The 13,456-nt window shown below is 32.0% G+C and overlaps 1 protein-coding gene across 1 annotated transcript; it reads right to left on the bottom strand.

Annotated features, from left to right (window-relative positions):
• Positions 1–890: 890 nt before the first annotated feature.
• LOC132617214 (phenolic glucoside malonyltransferase 1-like) lies at positions 891–3,087 on the bottom strand. The gene has a single exon (XM_060332173.1). It carries the CDS (start codon positions 2,486–2,488, stop codon positions 1,091–1,093), a length of 1,398 nt encoding a protein of 465 aa, XP_060188156.1. The 5' UTR covers positions 2,489–3,087; the 3' UTR covers positions 891–1,090.
• Positions 3,088–13,456: the final 10,369 nt, after the last annotated feature.

Genomic DNA, 13,456 nt, shown 5'->3' with positions numbered 1-13,456 from the left:
CATAACTACATATACATAGATACATTATAATTCGAAGTGTTGGGCCCGTGCGCAGCACAGGCATAGGCCGTCTAGTTAAATATATAAACTGTGTGGTCGTCCATTTGCCGGTCAATTAATCGGTGAATGCAATTTGAACCAGCTTGTATAGAATATATGTTTGGTTTTACGTTGGTTAAATAGTAATTCTCACTAATAGCCTTGGCATATAATAAATCAACTATCCTATTTTAAATAGTATTAATAGTAATTTTAAGAGGAATTAAAAAGAGGGATCTTAAATTAAAAGAAAATTAAGAGAAAATTAGAAAAATAAGTAACCCAAATTATGAGAATTGAGAGGTACGTAGTAACACAGAAGGTCACCCAACAATGAATAATGATCTCCTAAAGTCATGTTTCTTTATTTTGTAACGAAAAGATCATCCAACTTTTCCTATATCACATCAAAAGTCACCCAATAAATATTTGACTAATAAAATATGGCATGACATCCCCATTTAATTTAGTCCACATGAGCTTTTTTTTTCTCGGTCCACATGGCAAAAAAATTGACCCGACCCCATATCCAAAATAACCCTTATTAACCTTATTCTCTCTTAATTAATTAAAAAAGAGTTTCACTCTCTGATGTTCAGTGTAGCACCATCGACATAGTGGTCCATTTTCGCATTAAATTATGCCTACGGGGGAAGAGATGAGTTTCTTTGAGATTTCATAGCTTTTAACTTCAATACATCAGTAGTTTTCAAGTTCCAAATTTTTTGTGAGAGCGAAAAGTTTCCCTCGTGATTTTGTCCTAAACAACAAAACATTATTTCTTAATTTAAAAATTACGACTAGAAATAAATGAGTGATAACAAATAATATGGTCAACTAAACAAGTCGTGTAGCTATAACTTATAGTATGTGTATTGTTATTCCTTAATGAATGTGACATAAAATAACATAGAAATTATCTAATGACTAATTCTTGTTTTATTAATACGAAAACCCAAATATGACAACTAAGTACTCGACAAAATAAGAAAAATTTAGTGCCACATTTATTTAAAATAATTCGAGTGTCTTGTGTGAAATGGAAGAGGAATTAATGAAGATTTTTGAGACCTTCATTATAGAGAACATGAAAGGCTTCCATTTTAACCAATGGAAGAGCCAAACCAATCTCTATTCCACCAATCATATCTCTACTTTCACATAGAGACACACCACCTGTTTTATCAATTGATATTTCTTCAATTTTCTTGGGTCTGCCCCACCCAAAATCCAAGGTGTAAAGATCCACTTTTGGTGACCCGGTTACATTTATGTGGAGCCCCGGCTCATGGAATACCTTCCAATCCAATATCCAATTTTCTGACCCACCTAGCACATCCTCATTCAATTCTTTTATTGTATCACCAATTGCCTTTGCAGCAAATACTATACCATTTTCTCCTAATAATTCATTTGTCCTAGCCATTGCTCTACCAAATGCAATGCAATTGCCTACATAATTTATAGGAACCGGGTAACCCAACCGGGTTATACCACCCGCTATGAAACCGAAATAACGGGGCTCCATTTTTTCATTTGGATCTTCAATATTGTCCATGTTAGCTTTCAACCAACACACCCAAATAAATGAACATGTTACCACATAGGGTGAAAGAAGTAATTGGGCTGATCCGAATAGTTTCTTGGACCGCGACATGATCCACCCTCTGATAACCTCCATTTCGGGTCGACCCATTGCAAAAGTGGACCTTACCATGTCACTAAAATTGTCACCTACCAATTTTGGTACACTTTTTTGGTTACACCATTGGGTCCACATGATTGATTCAACTCCGTTAGTATCATAAATTACTGACCTATCATAATATGGCAAATTCTTGTTCAATACAGGCAAGTGCAACTCTAGTCCATTTCTAAAAATCGCAGCCCACGTCTTCAAGAAATTGTTGAATGTTCTTTCATCCGCCACCACGTGACGTTTAGAGAATCCAATAGAAACTCCACATTCAGGAAATATAGTTATTTGTACAGCCAAATGTGAGTACTTTAACTCTTGGTCCACATGTACCAAATCACTAATTTGTGGTAGTTGAGGGACTAATTGGTGAAAATCTTGAACACTCTTTTTATGGTAGCTTAAAAGATGGTTATAATCACCTGTCGACTCTGCTATGGTTAATGAAACTGAATCCCCTGAGGTATAGCTAATTTGTGGCTTGTTTGGTTGTGGTGGAATTATTAAATTGCCTGCTAAAGGGAAATAATATTGGAGTGTTGAAGATAGTGAAATCTTGAAGTTGGACAAGATAGTTTGATTGAAATATGAAGTTGTGTGAGGGAAATCATAGAAAAAAAGTGGCTGACTTGGGGAAAAATTAAGCCAAGGTATGTCCAAGAATGTCAATGGCAAAATAGTTGATGGAACTGAACCTGTTGGTGGAGAGACTTGGCAACATTCAAGCACCTGAATTTGCTGTACAGGTGCCATTGAGAGGTGACTCTTCTCCTTGGGAAAAAAAAAAAGGTTGAACTTTAAAGTGTTTTTAGTTGGCTTTACCCTTTTTGAAAACGCAATGGTGTCAATGTCATGGATATTTTATCATTTTTTGCGCGGATTGTCCTTCAAAGGCGTTAGGTATTTAATTTTTATCCCTCAAATTACTGATCTTTAATTTATGTGCTTCACTTAAAAAAGTGATTTAAATATTCGAAGATTCTGGGTTCAAATCTTTGCTCAGTAAGAATATAATTTCACAATGCAAGGCTTCGCCAAAATTCTGCCGTATAAGGCAGAGTTTAGTTATATCTTACGATAAATTCTGCCTTCGCCTTAAGGCAAAAGTTTGCATTGCGAAATTTCGCAAGACAATTTTTTTTTCCTCTGCTGGGATTCTATAGAAGTTAGGTCTTACCTCGAATAGGCCTAATTTGCTATAAAATTTTGAGTTGCGAATTTTTTTATACTCTATTGAGATTCGAACCCAAAATCTCAAAAATACATTTTCAGCCACTTAAAATACCGAAGGACAAAAATTGAAGATCAGTAATTTGAGGGGTAAAAATTAAAGACCACCCTAGAATAAAAGGTATTTGTTCGAATGACCCACATTTTATTATGCTTTATGATGGACAGATGGACTTTATTTTTTTTATTGCAAATTGACACCTGAGGACGGAGGGAGTACTATTATATAGGTATGACCCACCATTCAATCATTATTCCCAATCAATGGATATTTTGTGCTCCTATTTACCTCGCGTTTCTAATTTCTCTTTCCAAACTTTGTTCTTTTACGAGGTGTTTGGACATAGTTTGAAATCATGTAATTTAGATATTTTAAGTTATTTTTCTCTTATAGACATAAAAATTTCACAAGTTATGAAAACTATCAAAATATTCTCAATTCTTATACAATCTTACCAAATGAGCAAGTCATAGTTTATAACAAAATTAACACACTACTAGAAGGCCTTTCTGAAAAATACAATATCAATTGATCAAATTTTAGTTCAATAAAAATGAAAATTTAGCATGAATAATAATGTAACTACTCTTTAATATAATTCTCCCGCATGTTAGACACAAATAAAGGTTGGTGGAAGTTAGTGGAGTTGGTAAATGGTTGGTGGGAGTAATTGTTAAAAATATTTACCAACTTATGGATCTTTTTTTTATAAAATATAAACTTATGGGTCAAGTTTTATATTTAAAATTTTTGAAATCATGATTTGAAATCCCAAATCATGCCTTTTTGGATGATTTAGCGTTTCAAACCATGAGATGAAATATATGTTCAAACGCTGGTTTTATCTAATGATTTCAAACCGCACGTCCAAACGCCTACTTAGTAAAAATAGAAATTTTTTACAATAGGTTGAGGCACAACCAACAAAAGTTGTGTGAGGCTCCGTTACCTTTTTGACGCTTGGATAATGGGCCCATTTACTTACTTTAAAGCAAAAATAAAGCTAACAAAAGAGAGAAAACCCAATAAAATTGAATTTAACAAATAAAAAAATGTAATAGAAGTGCTATACGTTCTTGCAACAACTTTTTTCTTCTTCTTCTTCTTAATATTCTTTAGTTTAGAAGATTTGTTTTGATATGAAAATTTTCTTTTTCGTGTATTCATGCTACGATTCAATGAAATGCCTATTTGATTGGAAGATTGTGATTCTTTTAAATTTTGTTATTCTTCTATAATTGTTACGATTTTGAAATTTAGCCAATTTTGTTTTTATTTTGCGATTGTGGATCTAATTTTTTAATTGTTGTCTTCCTATTAATCTGAACACTCGAAGGGAGGTAAAAATGCAGTAATCCATCACCAATGCAGAGATTTTTGTTGTTTTTAATCAATATAATATCATTTACATAAATAACGATTTGATAAAAATGTTGCTCAGAGTGATGTTTTATATTTCCGTTTATTTTATTAACCGTTATTTTTTTATCGTCAATTTTTTTTTTTAAAATAATACGTAAAACATTGCTTTGGAATACATTCAATTAATTTTAGAAACTTTTTAGAATCCCAAAAATCACAGAAGGATAAAAAAAAAATTAAGAATTTCACTATCTTCCTATCAAATTGGCATTTCAATGAATCCCAACATGAATCACGAAAAAGAAAAATACCATATCAAAATGAGTCTGCCAAACTAATAGATTATTTAAAAAAAAAAAAAAAAAATTGCATCAAACGCATAGCACATCTATTGCATTTCTAATACTCCCTCTATTTCAATTTATGTGAACCTATTTTTTTTTTAGTCTGTGCCAAAATGAATGACCCATTTCGTAATTTGATAACAAATTCACTTTATGAAATGATTTACAACCACACAAATATTCAAGACTTATTTTGAACTACAAGTTTTAAAAGTTTTTCACTCTTTCTTAAATACCGTACCCAATTAAATAGATTCACATAAATTAAAACGGAGAAAGTATTGGTTCATTACGTTTGCTGGGGCCCTTTCTCTTTTGTTAGCTTTATTTTTGTTTTAACGCAGGTAAATGGGCCCATTATCCAAGTGTCAAAAAGGGTAATGGAGTCTCACACAATTTTTATTGGTTTTGTCTTAACCATGGTAAAAAATTTCTTAGAAATAGCTTCAGGTGCCACCTTTACACATGCTATTTAATCTTTAGTAAGTTTTTGTAAAATATTGAAAGTTAGTTTGATTGGCAAACTTCAAATCGATACTTCTTAGCTTTGATTATGACAGTTTAAACCTCAGATCCTAGCATACGAAGTTAGGCTAACTTTCGCGAAGATTTCATAATTGAGACTTGCCGTTACGCTCAAAAGTTTTTTTTTTTTTTTTCAAAGTACAAGGTCCATTGAAATTCAAAAATAACATAAAATTATGTACTATATTTTTTTTTCCATAGTACAAAGTCCTGGTATCTTTAAAAAGTTATTGTTACCTTTTTCTATTGCTTTTATTAAAATTTAAACTTCACTCTCCAAGGACAATTTTTAGACCAAAGAAAAAGTATGTAATAACTTTTGGACCAAAAATTTTTTGTAACAACTTTTAGAAAACCCTAATGCCTTACCCCACATATATATAATGATGATGTTTTACTAGGCTCTCTCATTCTTAACGCAACTAACCTACTGCAGCTAAGATGAAGAGAGTTCACAACAATGAAGAAAAGCATGACGACGATGATGATGATCGAACCCGTTCCCAACATGAATCCTCTTGTTGGATTCTTCAGAATTGGATCAATGAATTACCAAGTTTGTAAGTTTTTCTCTTCATTTTCTCTCTTTTATTTGATAATGTGTACATCTATGCCGGGTCCTTGAATGAATTATCTTTTGTAAATACTCCAGGTCCTTCAAAAAATTCACACTTGAAAAAATATTCCAATTTTAATTAGCTGTTGTATCTAATTTAATAGAAGTTAAGTCGACTGAAGTTAAATTTTTTTAGATCCAAAATACTTTTCTTACCTAGAACAAGTGATTAATTCAGCATTGAATGAAGGGATATAATCTAGATTTCCCAATTTGCGAACTAATAAAATAAAACATGCAACGAGTGGTTCAATTTCTTTACCAGTTTAAATAGTAATATGGTAAATATTAAAATAAATAATCTCTATCTTAAACAATCATAGAATGGACTGGATTTGTTGCATTCATTAAATAGTTATATGGGCACGCTACATTACCTGACCAATGTCCACATGAAGCAGTGGGATCAAATAAGGTTTGATACCGGTGATGAAGACGTTCCTTTAGACACCATCATCCACTCTAGCAAAGCTGAAGCAAGCATATGGCTTATTGAAGAAGTTCACAGGCGTACATCGTCTCATTATCACATTGCTAGACTTTGAATTGTTGATCCAATGTATCATGCGTATGTTGATCCAATTTTCGCATAGCTGCAGAATTCAACAAACTAGAGTCTTATCCAATCTATCAGCATTGACTTGGTTTAGATTCATGAACCTTCTACTTGAAATCAAGTGGCAAAAGCCAAAGAGAGGCGTAGGGATCAGCAGTATGAAGGGCTTAATGCTCAATTAGACATTTTACTTGCTATTGGGGCGTTTTCGATTCTCCCGTGTGTTGATGGTGCTATCCCCCTATCTCGGCCTTCATGCGATCATCCTATCTACGATCGCCATGTCCGCAATATTTTGGATAATCCTTGTGGATGATCTTTCTTCTAGTAGTTCAGACGAAAATGTGACGGCAAACACCTCTTGACTTATATTAGATACTTGTTTAGACCAACCATTAGAAACTTGTATTTTTGCCGAATATTTTAATTGTATTTATCAGATCCGGCCGGATATGAGTTTTCTCATGTTTAGTAGGGTAAATATAGTGTATTCTTGTACTTTTCTCCGGATTTTCAAGTTGTATTTTCCAAATCTGGCCTGATTTGAATGTATTCTCTATTTTGAAAATTTATTGTTTTGTATCCTTGTATACACTGTATTTCTCCTCTGAACTGTGTTTATGGATACAGTCGAACTATTGTCATGAATACACTGAATTCTTATGTCATGAACCGTAAATTCATGGATACAACCGAATTGCTCCTATTATATAGGTTGACTACCAGTCAATCATTATTCCCTGAATCATGGTATTTTATGCTCCTATTACCTCACGTTTCTAATTTCTCTGTTCAAACTCATGTTTTTCTTTAGTAGAAATAGCATCAGGTGGCGCCTTTACATATGCTATTTAAACTTTAGCAAGTTTTTTTAAAAATATTGTAGTTTGATTGGCAAACTTCAAATTGCTACTCCTCCGGATCATCGGATCTGAATTTGAACTGCGAAACCCTAACTCTAAATCGGAAGGTGTGAAGTTCTGATATTGACAGTTCAAAGTTCAAACTTCAGACCTTCACATTCTAAGTTAGGCTTTTGCTTGAAGACTTCATACCTGGAATTTGATGTTACGCTCAAAGGTATTCTTCCTTTTATTTTCAAAGTATAAGGTCCATCACAAAAATAAAAATAAAAAATGTACTATATTTTTTTTCCATAGTATTAAGTCCTGTGGTATCTTTAAAAAGTTACTGTTACCTTTTTCTTTTACTTCTATTAAAATTTAAACTTCACTTTCCAAGGACAATTTTTGAACCAAAGAAAAGTATGTAATAACTTTTGCACCAAAGAAAATTATGTAATAACTTTTGGACTAAAAAAAAGTTTGTAACAAATTTTAGAAAACCCTAATGCTTTACCCTGCATATATATAATTATGTTTTACGAGGCCCTCTCATTCTTAAAGAAACTAAACCTACTACGGCTGAGATGAAGGAAGTTCACAACAATGAAGAAGAGCATGACGACGATGATGATGATGATGGAACCTGTTCCCAACATGAATCCTCTTGTTGGATTATTCAAAATTGGATCAATGAATTACCAAGTTTGTAAGTTTTTCTCTTCATTTTCTCTTCTTCATTTGATGATGTGTATATTTATGTCTGAGTGCTTGAATGAATCATCTTTTGTAAATACTCTAGGTCCTTCAAAAAATTCACACTTGAAAAAACATTCCAATTTTAATTAGTTGTTGTATCTGATTTAATAGAAGTTAAATCCACTGATGTTATGTTTTTTAAACTTAATTCTTTTTTAGATGCAAAATATTTTTCTTACCTAGAACAAGTGATCAATTCAGCATTGAATGAAGGGATATAATCTAGCCTTCCTAATTCGCAAACTAACAAAATAAAACATGCAACGAGTGGTTCAATTTCTTTACCAGTTAAAATGGTCATTTGGTAAATGTTTATCTTTAATAATCTCTATCTTAAACAATAGTAGAATGGGTTGGATTAGTTGCATCCATTAAATAGTTATATGGGCAATCGCTACATTACCTAACCAATGTCCACATGAAGTAGTGGGATCAAATGAGGTTTGATATCGACGATGAACACGTTCCATTAGACACCATCATCTATGGGATATGGCTTATTGAAGAAGTTCATAGGCGTACATCGTCTCATCATCACATTGCTAGACTTTAGCTTGCTGATCCAATGTATCATGCCTATGTTGATCCAATTTTCCCGAAGCTGCAGAATTCAACAAAATAGAGTCTTTGCCAATCTATCGTCATTGACTTGGTTTAGATTCATGAATCTTCTACTTGAAATCAACTGTCAAAAACCAAAGAGAGGCACATGTATCAGCAGTATGAAGGGCTTAAGACTCAATGATGGTGCTATCCCCCGATCTCAACCTTCATGCGATCGTCATGTTCGCAACATTATGGATGATCCTTCTTCTAGTAGTTCAGACGAGAATATGGCGGCAAACACGTCTTGACTTACATTTAGATACTTGTTTAGACTTACTATTAGATACTTGTATCTTTGCCGGATTTTCTAATTATATCTTATCAGATATGATCGGCTCAGATTTGGCCGGATTTGAGTTTATTCTCTATTTTTGAGTGTATTCTCCATTTTTGAGTGTAAATACAGTGTATTCTTGTATTTTTCTCCAGATTTTCAAGTTGTATTTCCCAGATCTGGCCTGATTTGAATGTATTCTCCATTTTGAAATTTTGTTGTGTTGTATCCTTGTATACATTATATTTTGCCTTTGACCTGTATTTATGGATACAATCGAACTGCTGTCATGAATACACCGAATCCTTATGTCATGAATACACCGAATCCTTATGTCATGAACTGTATTCATGGATACAATCGAATTGTTGTCATGAATACACTGAATACACCCGACTGGCAACCAAGTACTATCTACTAATGATAAATATCCAAATTGTATCTATGTGGAGTAATTATCTACCAAAGTATGCTTTCCAAAAAATTCTCATAAATTAATAAATAGACCTGTCAATGACTTGTCCGATCTTGAATGAATTGGGCTAATCTTGTTTACTAGGCTAATTTTACCATCCTATGCTGAATCATCAATTCACAAAGTTTTACCAACGTAAGAAGATGCATGCTCTCAATCCTATACAAAAAGAACTTCTTTGAGATTCAATTTCAGCATTTCCCACATTATCTTCTCATCTTGAGTTGCACCTACGAAAATTTGCAAGTTCCAACTTGAAACGGATGAAACAAGCTGCTTGTCTCATTTTATTTCACGGCAAAAAGCCAATAATGCTCTTGAATTATCGAAAAAGGTTTAAAAATATTCTTCATTTACCTTTTTGACTCATTTATGCCCTTTGACTAACGTCAACATTGACTTTTTTTTTTTTAAAGAAAGTTTATTTAAATTCCACGTGGAATTTTATTACTGGTCAGATTAACTCTGACCCAGTAAAATAAATTCATCCACCCGATTTTCTCACTTACCCGAGACCCCCCCCCCCCCCCCCCCCCCCCGAAAATATAAAATCTCACAGGAGAAATCATTTTCAACCATTTTTGCTCTACTTGCTCATCTTCTTCAAGCTTTCTCAAAAACCTACCAATGATGTTTTTGAGATTATTCACTTTAGGTCTTCCTAAGTACAAGATATCACAGTCAAAAAACATAGCCTACCCTTCAAAATCTGCCAAGTGGGGTGCCAACAAGAGAATGAAAACTCAGTGCTTTCTGGTTCCCCTCTTTCACGCCAGTATAACCCTTTTTCCTAAGGTATGTCATTTGCCCAATTGTGCAACAAAAAATGAAGATTGAACTAGTTTCAAGAAAATTGATATTTAAGAAATTCTAGTTATAAATATTCTATCTCCGTTTTCCAGTTATTCAAGCAAATTATATAATCACAACAATTACTCAGCAAAATCAACTAAAAATCCCAAAGTTGGAAGTTGGAAGCAAGAAATCGGAACCAAAAGTTGTTACTAGAATAAACCTACTGGTAATCGATAGCAGCAGGACCTTCAAAAACATCTTAAAGAGGAGACAAGTGCGAACAATAACTTTTATACGGGAAGACTTAAGTAAATAATCTCAAAAATACCATTGTCAGGTTATTAAAGGTTGAAGAAAATGAGGAAGTAATAAAAAAAGGACGAAAATTATTTTTCCGGCGAAATTTTATGTTTTCCGGGTGAGTCGGGTAAGTGAGAAAATCGGGTAGGTAGATTTATATAATTTGGTTAAAGTTTAAAATTGGACCAGTAATGAAATGTCACGTGAAATATATATATATTAAATTCGGTGTTGACCGTTAATCAAAGGGCATAAGTGAACCAAAAAATGGATAAAGAATATTTTTAGCGAAATAAGCGAAGGGTATTTTTAGACCTTCTCGATAGGTGCATTTTGTCCCTTTTCAGTTTATTCAATGGAAACAGCACCCCATTCTTTGGGATGAGCAATCTGAATGGGCTTTAAAACTATATTATTGGGCTTGTTGAGAACATATACGGAGTAATACAGATTTAAAAGCTTTGCAACATTTAAAAGGTTTGTAATTTTATGTCAATTCTCTATAGAAGTTGATACACCATGCTATTTTTCCATTTTGTATTGAAAATAAAAATGAGACATAAATTATTTTGTATTTTGATTAATTTTGAATTTATAATGAGAAAATTACATAATAAATCAAGCTTCTAGTTAAGCGCATAAATAGCACAACTTTTAAATTTCTTCAAAAATAACAGATTTTATACCTTTAAAAAAAATATTATACGAAAAGAATCCTGTAAATTAGGGATTCAATAATATTTACTTATTATTTTTTATCATTTATCTTCCTACTTTAGGGGATAAACTCATCCCTATCATATCTATTTATCTCTCTTTTTCAACAGATAAACATCTATTTTTTCTCACTTCTCTTTCTTATACACACCTCAACTACTACTACATCTTCTTATTTGTTTCCATTCTTCGGTGTTGGCTATTGAGAGTTTTCAAGGATTTGGGCAAGGCTAAGGTTAGAAAAAAATAGATTGACTTACGTTAAAATATTTATTAAAAGACTTAGAAATATATTTAATTAAAAAAAACAAATAAATTTCAAAAAAACATATTCGAAAGACAATTATTATATAAGGTATAACTGCGTATATAAATATATTCTGAAACACACAAAATTATACGAGGTATAAAAATTTATCAAACAATGTATAATAAAGTTATACGTGGTATGTGAAATGTATGCAAGGTTTAATAAAAAGCATACAATGTATAACAAAATTATACGAGGTATATAATATTTATTATACAAGGTATACTAAAATGTATATATGATATAAAAAACAGTTACAGAAAAATTCAAATATTCATGATATATATTTTGGATAAGTTTATTTCTGATACAAATTTAATTTCAAAATATTACTTGTATGATATTTGCATAATAAAAAAGAATTGCGACCATGTGTATTCTCAATATTTTGTATATTTTCTAACTACAACAATGCATATGCTTAAAATATTACTTATCATACATTTATACAATATGAGTAAGATCAAATTTTGCTTTATATATTTTACATGCATTTAATAAGGATGAAGAAGATATGGTATTGAAATTGAATGTGATCGTTTTGGAAGATATTGGCAAAATTATAGAAACATAGTAGGAATTTGTTTTAGCAAAAAAGTAGGAACTTATGGAGGCTTCCATATACATAGGAAGTTGTTTTGCTATAGAACTCTTAATTAAACTGTTAGGAAATGTTTATTGTATTTACCTGTTACCAATATGTAAATATTTTTATATTCTTGTCTACTTACGTTTTTTTCCCATTTATAATCTTGTAAAAATAATACTCTTACTAGTGTAAACAACGTTAAGGACAATTAAGTCATTTTAACAAAAGCTTGATTATCAACACTTTTTCTACCAAACGCTTCAGCTGCTTATTATAAGTTTTAGCACTTCAATTCAAATACATAACTGCTTATTTATTAAATCAGCTTCAGCATTTAAAAATACTTATCAACACATAATGCTTAACAGCTACTTTAAATCAGCTAAGCCAAACAGACTCTAAATAGCGGGTCCTCCAAATCAAAAGAAGCAGCCAAGCAGGTAGGATGACAGCGATGTTGTTTTCATCCTCATCGTCGAGTCTTATGCAAACAGCCAAACACCAACATGTGTATCACATGGTTGTATTAATTAATTGAATTATAAATTATGAGAGTATAACTCATTCACTATGCTTCCAGTTCACTATTTCAAAGCGAGGAAAAAAACCCCAATGAATGTGTAAATGATATAGAACAGAAAACTCAAGTGGCTGTCCTTTACGTCAATGATAATGAATATTCGTTTGAACGTCAAAAGCACAATTAGTAGATAAGCATGTTGGAAAAAAATGTGAAGGTTATTTTACCTCAGGTAACCTTCACATTTTTTTCCAACATGCTTATCTACTAATTGTGCTTTTGACGTGCTTATCTACTAATTGTGCTTTTGACGTTCAAAAGAATATTCATTATCATTGACGTGAAGGACAGCCACTTGAGTTTTCTGTTCTATATCATTTACACATTCATTGGTTTTTTTTTTTCTTTCTCGCTTTGACATAGTGAACTGGAAGCATAGTGAATGAGTTATGCTCTCGTAATTTATAATTCAATTAATTAATATAACCATGTGATACACGTGTTGGTGTTTGGCTTTTGCTTAAGACTCGATTCTTGACGATGAGGATGAAAACAACATCGCTGTCATCCTACCTGCTTGGCTGCTTCTTTTGATTTGGAGGACCCCCTATTTAGAGCTGTTTGACTTAGCTGATTTAAAGTAATCGATATGCATTATGTGCTGATAAGTATTTTTAAATGTTGAAACTGATTTAATAAATAAACAGTTATATATTTGGATTGAAGTGCTGAAACTTATAATAAGCAGTTGAAGCGTTTGGTAGAAAAAGTGCCGATAATTAGGCTTTTGAATTGTCCTTAACGTTGTTTACACTAATAAGAGCATTATTTTTACAAGATTATAAATTCCAAATTAATTCAAAATACAAAATAATTTATGCCTCATTTTTATTTTCAATA

Source organism: Lycium barbarum, chromosome 11 (genome assembly GCF_019175385.1).
Source record: "Lycium barbarum isolate Lr01 chromosome 11, ASM1917538v2, whole genome shotgun sequence".
Lineage (NCBI taxonomy): Eukaryota > Viridiplantae > Streptophyta > Magnoliopsida > Solanales > Solanaceae > Lycium > Lycium barbarum.
This window is presented reverse-complemented; position numbering and strand designations above follow the sequence as displayed.

Excerpts from the sequence above, each read along its gene's own strand:
- LOC132617214 (XM_060332173.1), bottom strand. The coding sequence starts at position 2,488 with ATGGCACCTGTACAGCAAATTCAGGTGCTTGAATGTTGCCAAGTCTCT.